The sequence below is a fragment of the Crinia signifera genome, chromosome 7, assembly GCF_055691185.1.
Source record: "Crinia signifera chromosome 7, ASM5569118v1, whole genome shotgun sequence".
In the NCBI taxonomy this organism is placed as follows: domain Eukaryota; kingdom Metazoa; phylum Chordata; class Amphibia; order Anura; family Myobatrachidae; genus Crinia; species Crinia signifera.
This window is the reverse complement of record NC_139223.1, coordinates 176,795,341-176,817,994: the sequence shown is the minus strand read 5'-3', so window position 1 is coordinate 176,817,994 and position 22,654 is coordinate 176,795,341. Positions and strand designations below refer to the sequence as shown.

The window sequence follows — 22,654 nt, the reverse complement described above, 5'->3', positions numbered from 1 at the left end:
ATTAGCTCCACCTGTGGATCTTTAAAAATGTGTCAGTCAGTAATGAGTGCACCTGTTGGGTGAGCTGGAAAACGTGAACTGTGTGGGGTCCTAAGGACCGAGTTTGAGAACCATTGTATTAATCTGACCAGGCACTAGGGACGAAATAAGGTTCTCATGGGCCTGGAGCTGAAAATGTTCAAGGGCCTGTTATGACAAGTGGAGGAGGTGAGACCAATCCCAAGTAGGCATGTAAAATTCATACACTATGGCAAACTCCTTCTCAAATGGACAAAACCATGCTGCACTGCAGGTGGGGCAGATGTAACGTGCAGAGAGACTTAGATTTGGGTGGGGGTTTACTTCAAAGTGAGATCTATAGTGGTGCATTGCACCAGGGCCCCTGAAGGGGCCCATTGCTGCCCAGATCAGCAATGACTTCTTGGGTTGGGGTGGAGGAGGGGGGCCCAAATGATATTTTTGCACCTGGGTCAACCGCTCACAAGTTCCGCCACTGATCTCCACTCTGTACTTAAAGAATATACGGTACTATTTACCTAGAACGGCGCCCACGATCAGAATCGCGGGCGTCGGGGGTAAAAAATCGCGGTCATCGCGGGCATCGCGGGTAAATCGCGGGTACATCAAAATCGTGTACCCGCGATCACCGCGATTTTCCCATAGGGAACAATGTTAAAAAGCCTAATTGATCGCGATTTTAATGTTAAATGCCTCAATGCCCGCGATTTTCCCATAGGAATCAATGTTAAATGGGCTACAGAGCCCAAATAGACCCAATTAACCCTTAAATGTCACCCCAATTTTTTTACGCCACCCCACGATCCACGCCAACCCGAAGCGTGGCGAGCGCAGCGAGCCCGCGAGGGGCGGCGGTACGCGTCCTCCGACCTTTTCATGCCCTACTATCCACGTCGGCGTGGAGTTGAGAATAGAATAGTGTGGCGAGCGCAGCGAGCCACCGAGCCCGAAGCGTGGCGAGCGCAGCGAGCCCCGCGAGGGGACGCGGATACCTTCACAGGTAAACGCGTCCCTTCGCGGGCTTCACAGGTGTCGGCGTCGCCACGGACACCTGTGAAGTCCGCGAGGGGACGCGTATAACTGTGAAGGTATCCGCGTCCCCTCGCGGGGCTCGCTGCGCTCGCCACGCTTCGGGCTCGGTGGCTCGCTGCGCTCGCCACACTATTCTATTCTCAACTCCACGCCGACGTGGATAGTAGGGCATGAAAAGGTCGGAGGACGCGTACCGCCGCCCCTCGCGGGCTCGCTGCGCTCGCCACGCTTCGGGTTGGCGTGGATCGTGGGGTGGCGTAAAAAAATTGGGGTGACATTTAAGGGTTAATTGAGCCTATTTGGGCTCTGTAGCCCATTTAACATTGATTCCTATGGTAAAATCGCGGGCATTGAGGCATTGAATGCAAAATCGCGATCAATCTGACTTTTTAACATTGTTCCCTATGGGAAAATCGCGGTGATCGCGGGCATCGCGTCGCGGCCGTTTATGTACTGCCCGCGATCCCGCGATCACCCCGATGGGCGCCGTTCTAGGTAAAGAGTACCGAATATACTCCTATATCTTCAATCAGTACTTATAGGGCCAGATTCTATAAGCTTTAAAAGTGATAAGTTTCACAGTGATAAACAGCCAGCCAATCAGCTCCTACCTGCCATGTCACAGACTGTGTTTGAAAAATAACAGGCAGGAGCTGATTGGCTGGCTGTTTATCACTGTGAAACTTATCTCTTTTGAAGCTTATAGAATCTGGCCCATAGGGTTAATCATTATTCCCCTTCTGTTCCATCTAGTGACATCCTCAGATGTAGAGGTAAAGGCTCCATGGCCCATTGCCTCTGTTTTTTGTCACCGCAGTGCTGTGTGGTGACAGGGACAAACTTGTTTGGTCATAGGGCTCTTTTATCATTCTGATCCCAAATCCTTGACAGATGATTGATGCCTCCCCGAGTCACTGACTCACTTTTTGACAACAACTATCATTTACACATTTGCATGTCAGTGAGGGACACAAAGAAAATCAATCGTTTTCTCTGCCGCACTTTGTGAATATGCTGAGAATATAATAATATAGCCTGCATTTTAAGCTGCCAAATAAAACCAGATACCGACTACTGAGGAAAGCAGAGTCCAGAGGATGCAGGATTCATAAAGAAATGCAAGTAAACAAATAAAATGACATACTTGGGATTTGAACCCATCGTTTGCGGCTTTGCAGTCAGACACTCTATTCGTTGAGCTATCAGCCCCCGCATGTAACCCTAGATAATTCTATCTATTTGAAGCTCACCTTGTACTCGGTGAAAAAATAATCAGCATTGCGGCTGAGCAGATCTATGTAGTGGCTGGCTGCAAGGAACTAAGGGGATAATTCTGGTTGACTCGTTCGGATGCGAATTGGCACCCCTGCAACTCAACCAAACCCGCCTTGCGAATTGTGGCCGGCCGCCACCCATTCACAAGGTGGATTCGCACGCAAGGCCTGTGAAGGGATGTCACTCAGTAAGAGCCCTTCGCATCCTTGTGGTATTCACCCCCATCATTCCATGGTCGGCGACTATCGAATGATGGCGAAGGCGCACGCCATATAAAAGTAACTCTAAAGTCACTTATTATATGCGTAGACGCTTGGGGGGAAGTGGGTGGGCAGCTCACATCGGCTATTAGCATGAGAACGCCTATGAAATTCTGGACATTCCCATATGCTAATGGCTCAATTTGCAAAAGGGTTGTTACATCATGGGAAAGGGATGTGGTCACACTGCCTAATCCCCTGTTTTCATCACTCTGGGGGTATTAAAGATGCTGAGCTGCCCCTGGAGACGGTCATTCTGCAGTGCTGGCTCCTACACAGTGACAGGAGTCAAATGCTGCACATATAATTACAATGCAGCACTCACCTTCCGTCACTTAGGAAGAGCCCTCCACGGGTGACACTTGGGAGTGGCCAACACCCCTGTAGCGACGCCACTGGCTACAGGATATGCAAGATCTTTTTATAATGATACTGCACTACTGCACATGTACGATTGTACTGCATATGTACGATTATCTGTCCGGGCAAATCTAGCATAGGCAATACTGTAGGTTACAGTGGCTAATGCCACCTGAAGACAGCGACAGCTACACTGGGGCCAAGCTACTTATTAGCTTAATATATTTGGCATTTTTCAAACAAAAATTCAGATATTTCCGCTATCCGCCATGGTGACCCATGCATACATTCACGGTATTGGAATGAGGGGGGGGGGGGGTACTGCAATTATTTTTTGATAAATACGCCCCTATGTATGTTCACATTATGCACAGATTGCATTTAAGTAGAAAATTGATACACTAAGTAACTCTACTCATATTTATTCTGCCCAGAGACGTCTGTGTACAGTAAGCGGACATGCGTATAATGTGCTGAATTTATGTGCACTGTTCCGCCATGTCCAGACCAGACTACATTGGCATTTTGTGTGATCTATATACACGATAATAATGTGATAATATTCACTCTAGAGTTACTTCTGCCCATATAAATCTCCAACATACTGCGTGGCGGTGCAGCCAATGTGTGAATAATGAAGAGGAGCAGAGACATGAGGTGCTCCAGAGTTATCTGTAATCTTCTCTTCAGTACACATTGATTTTTCTTTCTACATATTATTTGTAATGGAAGATAAATTGCCGTTGTAACCCTCCACCCCCTGTACAGGTGGCAGAAGGAGTAAGATGCTCCTTGCCGGTGACATAGAAAGAAATGAGGAATTGTCCCAGTAGACAAGAAGAGATATTCAAGGCTTGACAGAGACATTACTGACATACTGTATAAAATATATGTAAAGCTATGATTAATCACCCGGAACCTAGAGTATTGTTGTGACAATTACATATATATAACTTCTGCTATAACTGTGTCATTTTACTTGCTTATAGGATGAGACATTTATGGCCATACTATACAAAGCCCATTGTATTATAGTAGAGGATGGGGGGGGGGGCAGCATGGTCAAGAAATGGGGGTGTGACCAATGGAAAGATGCATATTGTGGAGGGGTGTGGTGACACTATTGCTTCCTCGTGCGCCGGCCCGATACACAGCCATTATATAGTGTGGGTGTGGCTATAATGATGTGATTCAATGGAAATTACATCATATGGTACCCCTTAGTCTGTCCACTTGTGCTCCATAAGTGAGCGGTTGTGGGGGGAGGAACATTTGCTCACCTTTCCAGGGGCCAGAAATGCCACCCGATTCTCATGAGCCTCCTGACCAATCCAGGAAGATAGGCAAGTATGGGTTAATCATTACCTACAGTGTTCTATCCAACAAGTCAACTGGTCTAGATAATGATAGAATATCATTGATCATTGAAGAGGCAGGGAATGGAGAGCATACTAATTACCTATGCCAGGGCTTGTTTAAGCCTGGTGTGGAGGGCATTACCACTCTCTAGGATTTGCCCATGCACCCATCACCCGGGTCCGTCATTGTAGACTCTGCAGAATGGCGAGGGTCCGCCACACCTGAGAATTGCCTACCTATCCACCAGTCGCATGCAGAGGCTCTATAAACTTAATATATAAACAACATAGACAATAGTGTAGAGGACATAGGTCTGCACAGTGATAATATAATAAATGCATAAGTAGAAATAAATCCAGCAATAAAAGCTTCATTCAGTACATACACATCGGAAGTCCTTAATGGTTCTAGAAAACATGAACATACAAATATAAGAAAATGCTAAATCTGCATAACGCAAGCTCGGGGTAATACGATTACAGGAATCTGTACGGCAAGAGCCCTCCCCTTCAGAAGGTAGACTTAAGAATTAAAGTACATTTTTGGAAGTGTGTTTACTGCTATGCTAATCGGAACCTCTACAGACTGACTGAGTGAGACCTCATTCTCTTCTCTTCCAGTCCATTCGAGAAGTGACGGGATACGTCCTGGTGGCTCTGAATCAATTTGACTACCTCCCTCTGGAGAACCTACGCATCATCCGTGGCACCAAGCTGTATGAGGACCGCTACGCTCTAGTCATCTTCCTGAACTACCTGAAGGATGGAAAACTGGGGCTGCGGGAGCTGGGTTTAAGAAATCTGACTGGTGAGTCTGGCGCATTATGTGCCCATGTGTGAGAATGTGTTTCGTCCTTTTCTAACTTCTAAGTCATCAATCTGTTGCCGGGAGTATTGTAACGCTGTAAACCTGATAATGAAATGCATCCGGCAACTCCATCTACCTAGTGTAAGGGAAGATGTACTAAGCCATGGTAGGCGATAAAGTGAAGACTTGCTCGTAGTGGGATGAATTCGGTCCCTCCCCGGATGTTTGGGGTTAACGTATGCGCGTTTATGCTCATGTGCAAACCCAAGGAGCAAATGGCTCAGGGGAGTTTCATCCTCGCCGGGCCGTTATCTCCAGAGGGGCGGACGGGGGTAAACAGAGGGCCGGAGCGGGGGAACGCTGCCTTTTATGGGCAACCCCATAAAAATGCTGGGTGGTCCCCTGGGAACACAGGCGTGACATTGCCTGCTCAGTCCCAACCCAGCTCCTAACTGCCATGTTATAGGCTTTGTTTGAAGAAAGGCAGGTGCTGATTGGTTGGTACAGTACTTTGGGGTCTATTTACTAAGCATTGGAGAGAGATAAAGTGGACCAAGGTAAAGGCCCTGATTCTGGTTGACTCAGTAAGCTGTGAAGCTGAGGGCCTGCCCTGCCGCCAGCCTAATCGCCATCCACTGCTGCCGCCGTATCCCCTCGCATATCCCGCTGGTGGAGAAATCATTTGATGGTCGCCGACACCTCCTCCTGCCCGCATTCCCATGGGGACGCCCATGAAATGCTGGACATTCCCATGGGCAACACCCGGTCCCGCTGCCCCCCCCCCCCCCACGCATTGCCCCGTGCGAATGGCCCAGCGACATTGTAAATCTCTGCGGCCGTCCGCACAGTGGACTTGCACATGGGCATATCAACCATCGGTCTGAATGGATCGGAATGACTCCCAAAACGTGAGCCAACCAGCTCCAAAAAGTCATTTTTCAAACACAGCCATGTTGCGAGCTGATTTGCTGGATACAGGGTACATAACCATAGCAACATCAGCAGGCGGCACTGACATAAGTATCAGGTGGCAGAGAACCGCAGGATTTGGTGCCATCGAAGATGGTTTAAGTTAGAGAAGGAAAAGTAAAGGAGGGCAGAGGGCCCTGCTCGTGAGAGTTTACATTCTAATGGGGAGGAGCTTATTCACGACAGTTGAAGGTTGCTCTGCTGTATGGAGGCAAGATTGACTTATGAGACTCCTTTAGATGCCAGTTGCGAAATGTAGAAATAGACAGAGTTCTATTGGATAAAGGACATATTGAGGTTTATCAATAGCGTAGGCCCGATGAAGTGCATAATCGTAATGACAGTTGTCTATGGCAGTAAACAGGCAATCTCTGGTTTATCTGTGTTGTGGGCAAACTTGTCCATGTGGGGCCACAATTCATGCTGAACCTTGATTTGCACCCATAACCTTTTCTAGAGCATCTACTCAAATTAATATGAGCCTCAGCCCCATATGACACCGGTCAGACCATACACCGCCGGGGTACAAGGCTGGAGGCACCAGAGTGCCGCACTAAGCACTGTCTGGGGGCATGGTGAATTAGTGAGCTGGCATGCTGATAGGGGTAGATCAGAGAACAGCTATTTGTATCCACAGGGAACTCTATCGATCACAATAGAAGCCTTGAAACATTTGACTCCGAAGTTTGATGAATTACTGGTTTCCTTTACAGACATTTTCAAAGCCCATTTCAAGTAGAGATATTTTCTGAATTAAATCAATATAGATCTGTATTGTCCAATCGTCGGCCCTCCAAAGACTTTTTTGCGGCCCCCGGCTGTCCTCGACAGCTCTGTAGACTCTGGACTTTGGATGACCCAAATAAATGTGTCCGAATTCAGAATATACTTTGCTCAGTGCCTGTTATACATGACCAGAGCAGCTGGCGGAAAGCTGACCGGTCCTAAATGACACAATAGGCTGATTAACGCTTTCCCTGCCTCCGATGCCTCGCAGCTAATAATTCTTGTAGAAAGAAACTCAATGAGCAGTATAGATTTGTCCTTCACTTGCGGCATTGACCAGTGCTAGGTTAAAACAAAGTCCTGATTGATATTTGATATTCCGTAGATTGACTGACACCTGAAGCGTTCCACCTAATAATGCTCGGTGGGACCTACAGACAGACACACAGCCAGCACCCAATGGCTCCAAAGGATTTTACTGGATATAGGACGTTTCGGCTTTCTTAACCCTTGAGTTCTACTAAATCTACAATACATAGGACTCAATAAGAACAGCATTGTATAAATCAGATGCAGTGTTTCCGGATATTAAGGCAAACATAAAGGAATACAGAGTAAATGAACTTAAGCCAAAGAATAGAAGGTAGATTTACATTGCAGTGTTATACATTTTGTCCTATTTACTATAAAGCGGTGATCATAAAGATTTCCTGTTGGCGCTTATTGCAGAGATAGAAAATATGGTTTAGGTGCAATGACGAGTTGGGATTCCCCCCCCCCCCTCCAAGGCCCCTAATGGCCAGTCCCACCTTGTCCAGCCCTGCATGTATGGGCCCATTCAATGCCCTTGTTACCTGCATTGCAAAGTGGGGGCAGGGTTATGATGACAGAATTCAGCCCTGCCCACTTAAGCGGTGCAAGCAAGCAGGCAGCTGTCCAGTTCCAGGAGTCTTGCCTTCATATCCAGGTTCCCTGGAGTGCCATCAGATTTTTGGGAGCCTCCCAGTATAGCTATAATGGTGCCCATACACATATGCGATCAGAAACAATGCGACATCACAATGCGATGTCCCATCGCATCTGGTCGCATCTTATGGTGCCCCCGTGCTTTTTCTCCAGCACACAATGTCACATACCACCTGTGATGCCACATCGGGTGCTGGAACAGGGATTGCGGCGGGCGGCGGTATAGCGGTTGTGGAATTTTAAAAAACTTTGAAAAAACTGGGCGGCCCTCTGATTGGCTGAGAGAGCTCTCCGCCAATCAGAGGCCTTACATTCAGGCGGCCGTTGATTTGCTGAGAGAGCTCTCTCTTTTTTTTTTAAAGATTTTTAAAATTCTGGCGCATGCCAACCCTCCTGCATAGCGATCCGCTATACCGTCCCCAGTTCCCTGAAACCGCTGCCAACCTCCAGCTTCCCGAAACCGCCGCTTGCCTCCAGCGTTCCTGCCGCCGGCTGCTGATTGCATTGCGAGTGATTGCATGTGGTATTTGATAAATATTATGTGCAGCATGATAATATCTATCGTCGTGACATTCGACCGGCGGGCGGCGCATCGCATTGGGTGAGATATTCGAAATCCATACAATCCGCAGAGATGCGGTCAAAATCCAAGGAAAATTATTTATGAATTCTATTAAAGGAGTAATGGCAATTATTTGTTAATTAATAATTATATAATATATGTAAAAGTAAAATGTTAATTTTTTATATTTTTTAGCATGGGCAACATTTATTGTTTGATTTGATTAAGAATAGAGACATATATAGGGTTTTGATCGATTAAAGGGAGTTTTTAAGATGTCATAGATGTTATTTTAGTGTGTGTGAAAATTCCCAGTGATATTACCCATGCTGCTAGTTTCCAGGCTGCTTAGGAGTTTTCTATCCTGCTATCAGTAAACATAGCTGACCACAGGGGGTTTATACCGGAGCTTGCTACCAGCGGCGGAATTGGAACTTAAGCCTTGATTTTCCTGAAGACATTAATGGAGACCTTCGGTTGGGTCTCAGTTTGTTTACAGCGCATCACATGACGGGACCTTGATTCTGAGCAGAATATTGAGTCTGAGCTCTCAGGATCAATGTTGCATTGTAATACTGCTGCAGAGATACAGTATTGCACTTCAATTCAATTATAAATAAGAATTGAATTCTAAGTGGAACAAGAAGCCACCCCTACTGTATATGTTTATTCGTAATGTAGAATAGTCTTAGGGCCCGTACCAACCACAGCAGGGCAGAAGCTGCTGCACCAGCCAGAGCAAGTCTACAACTATCCACCTACCCTTCCCAACCACAGCAGGGCTCCCAACTACAGCAGAGTAGAAACTGCTGAAGCAGCCAGAGCAGGTCTCTAACTATCCACCTTTCGTTCCCAACCACAGCAGGGCAGAAGCTGGTGCAGCAGCCAGAGCAAGTCTCCAACTATCCACCTTTCCTTACCAACCACAGCAGGGCAGAAGTTGCTGCAGCAGCCAGAGAAGGTCTTCAACTAACCACCTTCCCTTTCTAACCACAGCAGGGCAGAAGCTGCTGCACCTGTCAGAGCAAGTCTACAACTATCCACTACCTTACCCAACTACAGCAGGGCAGAAGTTGCTGCAGCAGCCAGAGCAGGTCTCCAACTATTCACATACCCTTCCCAACTACAGCAGGGCAGAAGCTGGTGCAGCAGCCAGAGCAGGTCTCTAACTATCCACCTTTCGTTCCCAACCACAGCAGGGCAGAAGCTGGTGCAGCAGCCAGAGCAAGTCTCCAACTATCCACCTTCCCTTACCAACCACAGCAGGGCAGGAGCTGCTGCAGCAACCAGAACAGGTCTCTAACTATCCACCTTCCCTTCCCAACCACAGCAGGGCAGAAGTTGCTGCAGCAGCCAGAGAAGGTCTTCAACTAACCACCTTCCCTTCCTAACCACAGCAGGGCAAAAGCTGCTGCACCTGTCAGAGCAAGTCTACAACTATCCACCTACCTTACCCAACTACAGCAGGGCAGAAGTTGCTGCAGCAGCCAGAGCAGGTCTCCAACTGTCCACCTTCCCTACCCAACCACAGCAGGGCAGAAGTTGCTGCAGCAGCCAGAGCAGGTCTTCAACTATCCACCTTCACTTCCCAACCACAGCAACACAGAAGCTGCTGCAGCAGCAGCAGCCAAAGCAGGTCTCAACTATTCACCTTCTCTTCTCAACAGCAGCAGGGCAGCAGCCAGACCAAGTCTTCAACTATCCACCTACCTTACCCAACCACAGCAGGGCAGGAGCTGTTCCAGCAGCCAGACCAAGTCTTCAACTATCCACCTACCCTTCCCAACCACAGCAGGGCAGAAGCTGCTGCAGCAGCCAGAGCAAGTCTCCAACTATTACCCTTCCCAACCACAGCAGGGCAGAAACTGCTGCAGCAGGTACAGAAGATCCCGAAAACCCTGAATAAATAAGCAAAGGGCAGAAGCTGCTGCACCAGCCAGAGCAAGTCTACAACCATCCACCTTCCCTACCCAACCACAGCAGTGCAGAAGCTTCTGCAGCAGCCAGGGCAGGTCTAACACTATCCACCTTCTCTTCCCAACCACAGCAGCCACAGCAAGGTAGAAGCTGCTGAAGCAGCCAGAACAGGTCCCTTGTGTAGTCCCACATCCCAAGCCTACTGTCCAGCCACTTACTGGCATTGGGGACACTGACCCACTGCTTAGAACAGACATTTAACAGGAAACCACAGGTGCTCTTAATTAGCCAAACCATGATACACATCATAGTAGGAAAACCTGGACAGGATCTAATCAGTCCTGCTGCTGCTCTATCCTGGTGTTTCACTTCATGTATACTATCCCTACCACAATATATGCAGTGTGTATACTGTATATATATTAACATCCCAAGGCTTTGCTGAGGATTTATACGAGTCGGTACCCAAAGCGGCTGGATCAGTGGTGAGCATTCACGTCTTGTCTTACTAGTTTGTATTTTCTCTCACATATGAAGACAGATGAGGCTGCTTTTATCCAGGGACCCATTATCCAGAGAGTTCTGAAGAAAACAAAACAGAAAGAAAGTAAATAATCGCTGTATTCCTGCAGTAGCGTAGTATAATGACACACAGGGCTCTCTTTACGCAGCAGTAAACAGCCAAAGCTTTTCAGCGCGTTTCACGTGAAAACTGAAGGTGGCACTAATACAATAGCACCTTACGCTCCTCCCTGCCAAACTGCAACCCAGCACACAGCACCATCCGCTGGAGTAAGACGAGCTGCTGCCAGGGTAATTTGTACCCACTAACCCCCTCTGTTATCACCACTGATGGGAAACTAGATCCTAAGGTAAAAACAAAGGAAAAGAGGTACTGTAGTACATGAAAATAGAATATGGGGAAATGTGAGAATGGGGTCTTCCCTCCCCTCCCCTCAATGGGAGTGTGTACCAATTTAAGTAAGGAGCAGAGCAAGCCACAATGGAACCTAGAAACCCCCCCCCCCCATCCAGCCGGTAGTGGCACCGAAGGTCAGTGGCCCACAGGGGGCAGTAATACGCAGGTAACAGGGGCCTATCATGTTTGCATACCTCCCAACATGACCCATTCCAGGAGGGAAATAAAGCTCTGCACCTGGTCTTCCTTGTCAGTGGCAGTTGCAGATGTGGGGCTGTGGCACAGTCCAAAATTCAAATAAGTGATCCACACCAACTGTCAGTAAGTCTCAGCTGATGTTTGGCAGGATGAGTCACCAAGCCCCGACTCATCCTACACAATCTCTGTGATTCGCGGGTCTGTGGATGGGGGCGTGGCTTAAATGACGCAAATGACGGGGGCTCTGTGTACATGCAGGAGACTTGCCCACCTTCTTGGGGGTCTGGGAGGGGGACCTGATTTTCGGGAGCCTCCTGGCCATTTTGGGAAAGTAGGCAAGTATGTGTTGGGCGGTATACACAATCTAATAGACGGTACACCCCTTTCCCCCAGGCACCCTGTTAAGTGCCCCGGGCCCCCCCAAAGCTAAATACAGTACATCCCTGAATGCATTTGGAAAGACTGCTGGGAGACTGCTCTGTCTAGTTGCACAGACTATACAGACATATTGATGAATGCAGGACCTTTTACACAGGAGGAATGGATTATGCGGGAGAGAAATATGCGAAAATAAAGATAAACTAAACGTCTGCTTGAAACAGGGCTCTCGGTTTGTTCTATATTCTCTGCAGCGCATGTTATTGTGTGCACAGAGCACATGAAAGGATCTGGGAAGGTCACCAGGATAGCACAGGATCAGCCACTGTGGGGAAGAGCGGTCACAGAGGTAGCGCCGGCAGCAAGGAGAAAACAGACTGAAATCTGAATCTTACTGACAGATGGTCACCAAGAGTCAGCAAAGGTGGAACGCATGCGTTTGGCTAAGAATGGAGATGACAGACAATAGTATTGTGAATGAGACAACAGGTTGCAGCGTGATTGTATTATCAATGAAAGAAAATACAGTTTATAAGAGCATATTCGCACCTTATTTACATGCAATGAATTGTTATTGAGCAGCTTATTGACCATTTCAAATGAATTAGAATAAAACTCACTGGGGCATATGTATCAACGTTTGCAGAGATTCAGTGTACAGAGACAAAGGGCCTTATTCAGACCTGCGTGCAATCCCACCGTGCGGATGAATATACTCGCTGTGCGTACGGATATATACAGCTACTCATCCATTCGCAGCTGTACGAAAATGTCCAAAAGCCATCGTAACATGCTTACCGTCAAACTATATTTTTATCGCAGGTGCCGCGTAGCCCTGGACTTACTCAACAGTGCGATGGGAAAAGGCAAATCCGGCGTGGAGATGACGTCACAAGCACTTCCTAAAACACTCAGACACGCCCACTGGTTTCCAGGACACTCCCAGCACCTCCCACTGAATGGACGGTTTCCACCCCCCACACGCCTACTTCACTACAATCTACTTGTGAACGCCGTTCGTTTAGAAAAAGTTGCAGAACTTCATTATAGGAACCATACGCATGCGCAGTGTATCAATAATTGTCCACTGTGCAAATTCGCAGCCGTGCTTTCAGGACTGAATCGGGCCCAAAGTACCAACCAATCAGCTACTAATACCCCTTTCACACTGAAGCTCCGCCTCTGACCCGTGTCTAAACCAGGTTTCTGAGCACGGGTCAGAGCCAAAGCCTCTGCTAAACTTACCCCTTGTATGCCACAGATCACACAGAACACCTGGAGATGATGCCATGTGCACTTCTGAGCCTGCCAATCAGCAGCCATGGTCTGCCATTCATACTGCATCCAACCTAAGCCAGACCGGGAATGAGCCAGGTTGACCACTTCACACCAAACTAGGACCAGCAATAACCCAGGTTGTCAAGTCAGTGTGAAAGAGGTATAGCTGTCACTTCACAGGCTGTGTTGAAAAATGACAGGAGCTGATTAGTTGGTACTTTACCTCTGTCCACTTTATCTCTTCTCAATCTTTCATACACATGCTCCATTGCCTTATCAGATATTATAATTTCCTGCAGAATCACGTAACATTGACCTGATTAATATGTGGTGGAAGCATCAGCGACAGCGCTAATACGGTAACGCATCGCATCGGATCTTTCCCATTACCATCTGACAGTTTGCGGCAACCATGGGGGCGCGCAACCTGCCCGGCGCAGATGCCACAAAATTTCTGTGCAACAGCGAAGATCCCTGTCCTCTTCCTTTCCTCTAAACATCAGCAACATGCCTCTGCTGTCAGAAATGGAGGCTACCACTGCCCCCTCCCCTACCCTAAACGGCATCAGTCTGTCAATCACTGACAGCCAGATGCCATTCTGTATCCTGTACATGTGCAAAAGTACCGAACATCATTAGTTTGCGCATTAGAGTGCAAGAACAACCGGACCTGAATGAAGTCCAGTGATAGGAAACAGCTGAGAATTTCGGGCAGATAAAACAATGGGGTAGAAGTAACAGTGCTGCAGAAGACTTTTAATGTTACTTGTAGAGCACAGGGCAAAACCGTCACGTTTCACCATAGATACTTCATTCTGACGGCTCCAGGGAAAATCAAACACCGGGCTGCTCGCTTACTTGTGCATGCATACTTGCCGGCAGTGGCGGTGCGGGTGCCATGCTGCATTCCGCCGCATTGTCCTCGCTTACAATGGTACTCCAATGTCTTGCATGTAAAGACAATGCGTAATGGGTACACATTAGACCATATGAAGATATTGTCTTTTCATCCTGCCAGAATCGTCAAAATTGTTCATATTATCGTCTAGTGTGTACCTTTATAGTGATGTTAAGGCTTCTATTAAATTATTGCAATTGCTCTTACCTTAATTTTAAACTATCTTATCACTAAAATAAACCCACGGACACAACTGCTTTAGTTAAAAGGTCATAGAGTATTTATTAGTTGGTATGACCCGATTTGTCAAGGGATGGCAAGGAAGGCGTTATTAAGATCAGCTCCACTCAAAAGTTGTTAAATAATGCCGGTGACTAAAACGCCCCAACTGGAACATGGTGGCGACCAAACGCCCCATCTAACAAAAGGCATAACCAGCACTGTGAAGGTCTCACCACCCCTTACTGTGGCATGGGGCCTTATTCTAATTCACTCTTTCTGACAAAATCCTTCTTAGATGGACAAGACCATGTGCACTGCAGGTGGGGCAGATGTTACTTGTGCAGAGAGAGTTAGATTTGGGTGGGGTTTTACTTCAAAGTGAGATGTATATTGCAGTGTGAAAATAAAGCAGTCAGTATTTTCCCTGCACAGAAACAAAATAACTCACTCAAATCTTATTCTCTCTGCACATTTTACATCTGCCCCCCTGCAGTGCACATGGTTTTGTCCATCTAAGAAGGATTTTGTCAGAAAGAGTGAACTAGAATAAGGTCCATGGTGAGGACACTCCGATAAGAAGTGTCGAACACCCCCCTGCAAAGACAGGACTCACCAGCCGTCCTCGAAATGGGGTAATTGCCCCACAGTGACCACTTATGCCTCAACATGACCGCTGGCCGAAACGGCTTCCCGCCTATTAAAGAAATGTTTGCAATGCCAAATCCAATTGAGTAGCCAATCAGAAGGAAAGCACCTGAACAAGGAAAGGGAGAGGGAAGTTGGGCTTCCAGAAAATTCCAAGAGGAAGTGGATATATTTAAATCACCTTAGTATACCCTCTGACAAGCTACCTCCCCTAGCTACCTGATTGGTTGACTTGCGTAAATAACCAAAGAACCCAAACCTTACTGATAATCTTCCTATCCACAGTTTTTTACTATGCATCCCAAAAATGAAAGACTTAAATAATCTCGGGCCTCGCTTGGTCTTTCTAAAGAGTGTTACACTGTAGAGATCCCCCGTCATTCATTTCTCAGATAGACAGATACTGTAGATACATAGATAGATAGATAGATAGATAGATAGATAGATAGATAGATAGATAGATAGATAGATGGATTCGGTATGAAATCCCGACAGGGTCAAAATCCCGAATGGGTCAAAATACCGACAAGGACAAAATCCCGACAAGGTCAAAATCCCAACATTTAAAATCCCGACAAGGTCAAAATACCGACATATAGAATGTACAGTACAGGTGAAACAGTCAACATGACTTTCGATCGACAGGTCGCGAGGGTTTTTTCACTGTTTTATGAACCGAATGTCGACGTGGTCGACATGGACACAGTTGGAAGTGAACCGCAGCCCCTCACATTGGGCACATTATTTTATTCTCCCACCATGCCCTAGTGGATGGTAGGGAATGGAATACCGCCTGTCGGCACATGTCGGGTCAAAAAACAGTGAAAAAAACAATGTCGACCTTGCGACCTGTCGACCGTTTCACCTGTTGACTGTTTCACCTGTACATTCTATATGTTGGTATTTGAACTTGTCGGGATTTTAAATGTCGGGATTTTGTCCTTGTCGGGATTTTAATTGTCGGGATTTTGATTTTGACCATGTCGGATTTTGTCCTTTTCGGTATTTTGACCCAGTCGGTATTTTGACCCAGTCGGGATTTTGACCCTGTCGGGATTTTGACTGCATCCCAGATAGATAGATATGGGAAAAGAACGAAACCACGTAGGCTGCCCCTTTCCCTGCCTCCCATGTAATCATCTCACAAATACAGAGTCTAACAGAGAATGGTGAAGGCGCTGTGAAATAATATAATGACATAGTGGCGGTGACAAGTGTCATCATGCAGGCTCGTTTCGAAGATCTCCTTAATGCCATCTCCGCTCAGCTCCCGGACCCTGTGACTTAAACTGTCGCCGCTGTTGCCCTCTCTGTTATCTCGCACATGATCATGGAATCACTCTTGCGGCCTTTGCCCTGCATTATTATTATATGCAGAATTACCGACATCATTTGTCTGGAATGTATAATCTCCCCCAACAACACTACAGCGCAGAAAGTATAACATATAATATCATCATATCTCATTATGCATAGTGTGAGAACACTCAAGGGGGGTTATTCTGGTTGGTTCGCACAGCTACGATTTCGCAGCCTTGCTAGACCACCAAACCCTGCCAGAATAAGGTCCAGATTTGCTCCGCAATTGGGAGCATGCCTCACCCCAATTGTTTTACATACTTAATATCAATTAACTTGTTCATATTTATGTTGGCAATGCATAAATTCTATGACCAACTGCTGCAAACTACAGAGCAGCCGCCTGCACAAAAATAATTACTTCATTAACACGGTTTAAAATAAAACCACATAAATGCTCCGTGTTGAGGGGTATTCTCTGTGCGCCATGATCTTGTCTGTGTTCTGTCTTCTCTGTATCCCTGAGTCCTGGCTCTCGGTCTGTGTGTGTGCGGGACACAGATTATATCATTCGCAGATATTTCAGAATGTTGTAGCCCCATTCTCACCTTGTCAGGACATTGTCCTTTGAAGTCTGTTACATCTGCGCTAAGTGTGTGTCTGATACTGTAACAGGAGAATTGTGGGAACACTGAGCCGCCCGGCGGTAGGACAAGTTTGGTGTGAACCGAGGACGATTCTGGCCGATCATATATTTAGAGAGATGCAATTAACTTTTTGAAGCAATAGACCTTGACGAACCAGCGCAAGTACATATCCAGCAAAGTTGGGTGCAGAGTGCTAACTTAAAGTTAAAAGCGAGTCATTTGCCTAGAGCGCTGGCCACTGGAGGGCGGCAGTTCGCCGCCCCCCCCCCTTCCCCCCCTGGATGGAGGTGAGTGGAGTTGCAGAGACGAGCTGGCAGGAGCGGGCAGGGGAGGTCCATGCCGCGGGGGTACCTGCGGTGCTGTGTATTAAGCTGGCGGCTGCGGCGTCCTTGCAGTGAATAGGAAACAACTAGCGCTATCTGCCGGGCGGCGACGCGGGAAGCGCTGCTAACTTTGAAAACACTGGCCGCACGCTGATTGGCTGAGATGCAGCCAATCAGCGTGTGGCCAGTGTTTTCAAAATCAGAAGCGCTTCCTGCGCCGCCGCCCGGTGGATAGCGCTAGTTATTTCCTAATCACTGCAGGGACCCCGCCAGCTTAATACACCGCGTCGCAGGAACCCCCACAGCACGGACCCCGATGCCAGCTCCAGTCTCTGCACCTCCGCTCATCTCCATCCAGGGAGGGGGCGAACTCGACCAGATGGCGCAGCAGGTACCCCTCAGCCCCCCCCCCCCGGACCCTCGCACCCCCATCCCCCCTCACCTGGGGCACCCTGCCTACCGCAATCTTTGTCTTCACAGCTCCCTCTCTACATATCCAGCAAGTTTGAAACAGACCAGTGTCCCTGCAGAAATTGCTCTCATTTTAGTAATTAAGTAATGAAGTACTGCCACAGACCACTAGTAAGAACTCTAGTGGTCTTTGGCAGTACTGCAACTCATGGAGGTGAGGAGTAGTTAGCCTTTTATATATTTAGACTAGCGCCCCGCCCCTGCTTCACACGGGTACATTTATTGGTAAGACAACAATGATACCTGTGAAGAATCCCAGGGACGTTCTATTATACTATGTAGAGACGATGTAATTGGCAGTAATGGCTCAGTAACAGGGGGCTGGCTGTGACAGGACAGAGGAAATTGGGTTCCCCTCCTTGGGTTTCAGTGACAGAATAAGGCATCTGCCCTTAGGTCTGTTTTACCACAACAGCCACTGGGTCACTCCCAACTTCAGTGCCTGGTGCCCTGATCACTTGCGGATGCTGCCCGGATACAAATTTTTAAAATAAAAATATATATTCATGTGCTCTAAGCACATGAATAAAAATAGCATGCCCCTTCACAGAATAAAATTCCTGATTTTTTTACACCAAAATTAAAACAAAAAACTTTTATTTTAATAGTTCACATTCCACTGAGATGGAGAATTGCTACACGGAGAGACACGGCGAAAATCACTCAGAAAGACGGCGAGAAGTGCACATTGAATAGGGTTGCTCGCTTTTTGAGAGCAAAAGTCTCCGTCCAACGCGAGAAAAGCACAAACTCGCCATAAAACACGGCAAATTTTTCTCATTGAATACTGCCCTGAGTATTGTTGGCAGCAGCCTCAGAGGGAGAGTCCGGTCCGCAGCTGTTACCAGGTGGGCTGACGTCACCCGGCCACCCCGCCCCTTGCCAAGTCTTCTCTCTCACACACACTGCCTGGCCTCGCCCCTTGCTGAGTCTTTTCACACACGCACACACTGCCTGGCCCCGCCCCTTGCCGAGTCTTCTCACACACACACAAACACACTCTGCCTGGCCCAGCCCCTCACCGAGTCTTCTCTCACACACACTGCCTGGCCCCACCCCTCACCGAGTCTTCTCACACACTGCCTGGCCCCACCCCTTGCAGTCTTCTCACACACACACTGTCTGGCCCCGCCCCTCACCGAGTCTTCTCTCACACACACACACTGCCTGTCCCTGCCCCTCACTGAGTCTTCTCACACACACACTGCCTGACCCCGCCCCTTGCCCTTGCCAAGTCTTCTCACACACACACACACTGCCTGGCCCTGCCCCCTCACCAAGTCTTCTCACACACACACACTGCCTGGCCCCGCCCCTCACCGAGTCTTCTCTCACACACACTGCCTGGCCCAGCCCCTCACCGAGTCTTCTCTCACACACACACTGCCTGGCCCCGCCCCTCACCGAGTCTTCTCACACACACACACTGCCCCCCCCCCCCTTTCCCAACACCACTTTAGGCAGCAGCAGGGTCAGTTTGAACCCCGTTCAAACTATCAATTCTTGGTCTCACAACAAAGTGGCATGGTCACATAACAGTCTCCCTCACTCAGATTCCACCACACAGAAGCACAATCTTATTCACATTACACTGCATGCAGTGCCCCTGATTCATATTACACCACATAGTTCACGTTATGACAAACAAATGTGCCCCTTAGTTATGTATGTTACATATCTCAGTAGAGACACTTATTCATGTTACACTACACAATTGTTTCCTTATACATGTTATGCCACACAATAGTGTTCCTTATACACGATGCCCACAGAAGTGCCCTTATAAAAATAACGCCCACAGTAGTGCCCCTTTTACACGTCTCTGTGCCTGTAACTCCAGTAACTTACAGTCATTTTCTGTTGGAATTACTGCGCAGGGCTGCGGTTGAAGTGGAACTAGTTCCAACTACCACTACAGGTGTGGGAACTCAGTCCCCCCCCCCCCCCCCCCCCCCCCCACACACACACACACTTTAACCCCTGTATATAATATTGAAACTTATGGGGCTCCAGCTAAAATCTTTCCTAAATCTTTCCCAAATGGGTCAGGTCCGTCCATCCCCCCCCGCCAACCCTTTTTTTCATCGTTCCCCAATGTCCACGGTGGCCTCCGGGATCCTCTTCAGCGGCATCTACGGTCCCTGGGGGTGCATTGCACGAATGCACTAGTGTGCGGGCGCGACGGTGATGTCACTCGCACAATGCACCCCTGAAACCGGAAATGCTGCTGTACAGGAACCTGAAGGCCGCCGCAGATGCCGGGGGACAACGTGGACGTCGGGGGGACCACCAGGGGACCAGGTAAGTATAGAAAAAACATATATATTCCAAAATCCGAAAAAATCCCTTATCCAAAATGCTCATGGTCCCCAGCATTTCGGATAAGGGATACTCAACTATAGCGCCGGCTGTTCTACACGTTATCGCCAGGAGGAGAACCACTAAGTAAATGTCACGTCTCAATGCTAAATTACCATCTAATGTATGAGAGCACAGCTGCGTACAGGCAGAGACAATCTGCGCTCTCCAATTTCCTTTCACACGCTAGAACATTTCGGCTGTATTTCTAAAGCCTTTCTACTATTGGAAAAGAACCGTACACATGATACTAGTTTTTATTTTATTAGTATCTTAGGCTTTTTAATACCATGCCCAAATCCACCGCAATCCTTTCGGAACATTGTCCAAAAAAAAGCAAAGCGCTGTTGGGCTTCAGGGCCGCGAATGTGCGTTGCGGAGGAAATACAGTACAGTATATTCTTACAATAATCCACTGTTTGAACGGGGGAAGAAACTGACTTAATTGGTTAAGAGATATCGAGTGAGAAGAAATGTGTTGTGAAGCTTTTGTGTGCTGGGGAATCAATGGGCGAGGGGAAGTATGTGCATTTCATTAGTGTGTGAGAAAACATCGTTTCTCAATTAGCAGAATATCCAGGACATGTACTCTTGTGTCGGACACTGTAATTGCTGTTTAAATCCCGATCACCTGCAATGTGACAAGCGGCAGCATGGGAGGAGACAGAAGGAGATTACTTTGTGAGTGCCGGAGCTGTCTATAACGGTTTAAAAGGCGCTCTTAATCAGTAACGAATGCAGTCACATACGTTTCAAGATGTTTGGAAGTTAATCTGCTACTGATTTGGCTACGGAGAATCAAGGTGCAGTAATTTGACACTCTTGGCTGCTAGCACCTGTATAACATTAAAAAAAGGGGTTCACAGGTCCCCACACCATTATGACAAGTGCACAAAAGGCCTAGCAATACTCACATCCATGCAGTCTGGGATTATTGATCCCTACTTCTGCCATTTCTAACAGTGTATTATTACACCGTGGTGGCGGGGAGGCGCTGAGAAAGTGTGGGCGCCGGGGGGGGGGGGGGGGGGGGTTGTGGGGCTATTGTTACCCACTGCCACCTGCCGGGAACTGCCGCTGCCGCATCTGTCTGCGGTCCCGTCCCAGCTCTCCTGGCTCCGAGTCCTGCTGCTAATGAAAAGTGACACACACAAAATGGCTGCCCCCATACAGCAGACAATTTTTGAGGATGCTAAAGGAGGCGGCGGCCTCGTCTAGCATGAGCCAGGAGAGCTGGGACGGGACCGCAGACAAGACCGGTGGAGGACGCGGCATAATTGCTGAGGGGTAAGGCCAGGGGGGGGGGGGGGGGGTTGTATTAAAATTCAAATAGGGGAGGCTTACCAACTGCCACCAAGCTATCTTACTAACAGTTGGTGTGCCTCCCCTATTTGAATTTTGAACTGTACTGAAGCCCCGCCCCATCTGTAGCCGCCACAGTTAATATCCCCAATAGCACAGGCTCAGCAACCTATGCAGTATTGTTGGGTGCCTACTGTTTCAGCAACGACGGAATCCGTAGGTCAACAATGTCTAGGTCCACAGTATACAGTATGGTTGACATTAACAAGGTCGACATAAACAAAATTTCGACATGTGCAATACATCAACATGGCAATAGTCAACAAATGAAAGGTCGACATGAATTTTTTTTATTGTTATATCAGGCCCTATCGATTGATTAAAGATTTTTGGGCGATATTCAATCAATCGATTTTTTTGCGCATATCGTACTCATTATGCTCAGGTTTAGCCGTGCATTCGAGAATTTTAGCTCACCACCCATGGGATAGCGAGCTGAAATGCTGGTGAAAAACTACTAAATACCGACCTTTGTGTATGTTGACCTTAGGCTTGTCGACCTTTTGGGGTCGACGTAGACACTATTGACTTATTAATTGTCAAACTAATATACCACACCCAGCAACTATATCGAAAGCTGCAGGCGTCGCAATGGTCAGCTCTACTGACCGTTCGTGCATTGCACCCAAACCCATTGCCCCCCCATATGAAAAAAAAACAATAACACTGGCTCCTACAGTTAACAAAAATCAGACACATTGAGGCAGATGTATTAAGCCTTAACAAGAGATAAATGCAAGGGTGATAAGGAGAGATAAAGGTCCAGCCAATCACCTGCTAACTGACTTTTTTCAAACACAGCCTGTAACATGGCAGTTAGCAGGTGATTGGCTGGACGGTTATCTCTCCTTATCACCCTTGCATTTATCTCTTGTTAAGGCTTAATACATCTGCCCCATTGTCCCTCACATGAAAACAAGACACCAGTGAATCGTGAGATCTCCAGCTCTGGTGGCACACTTGATAACCGCTTGAGGGACACTAGTGGGACACAGCACAGTGGTTGAAGATACTTCATAAATTGGAAACGATGCTACTTACAGATTTTCCATTCCCACCTCACCTGCGAACTCACCTCAGAAATGTGGTCAGAGTCTCTTTAGCAGAGGTCAAAGTTTAGAACCGCCCACAACCATCTCACGCTCCTACTGAACCTCGTGCGGTTCCTTTTGCTTGAACTGTGGTGGAAACCACAGCATTGTACTTGTAGCTATGAATCTCAAAGAGTGCATATCAAATGGAAAGGCCATTACATATACAGTATATACTGTATGAACACAGAGGCAATGTTTGTTGCCTGGTCTAACCATCATTTTAGTCGGAGTGGAAGTCACAGAGCTGAAGGTTGCAGAGAGTTTAGGTGACGGGTGGTAAGCACATTTTTTACTGTAATGTACAATAAATC

At 47.6% G+C, this 22,654-nt stretch overlaps 1 protein-coding gene across 2 annotated transcripts in view; it reads left to right on the top strand.

Annotated features, from left to right (window-relative positions):
• ERBB4 (erb-b2 receptor tyrosine kinase 4) overlaps positions 1-22,654 on the top strand; it is a 690,947-nt gene that overhangs the window by 339,699 nt on the left and 328,594 nt on the right. For both annotated transcript variants that reach the window (XM_083154478.1, XM_083154479.1), the window contains exon 3: positions 4,925-5,111. In XM_083154478.1, the coding sequence (XP_083010604.1) occupies positions 4,925-5,111 (187 nt within the window). The remainder of the gene's footprint in view (positions 1-4,924; positions 5,112-22,654) is intronic.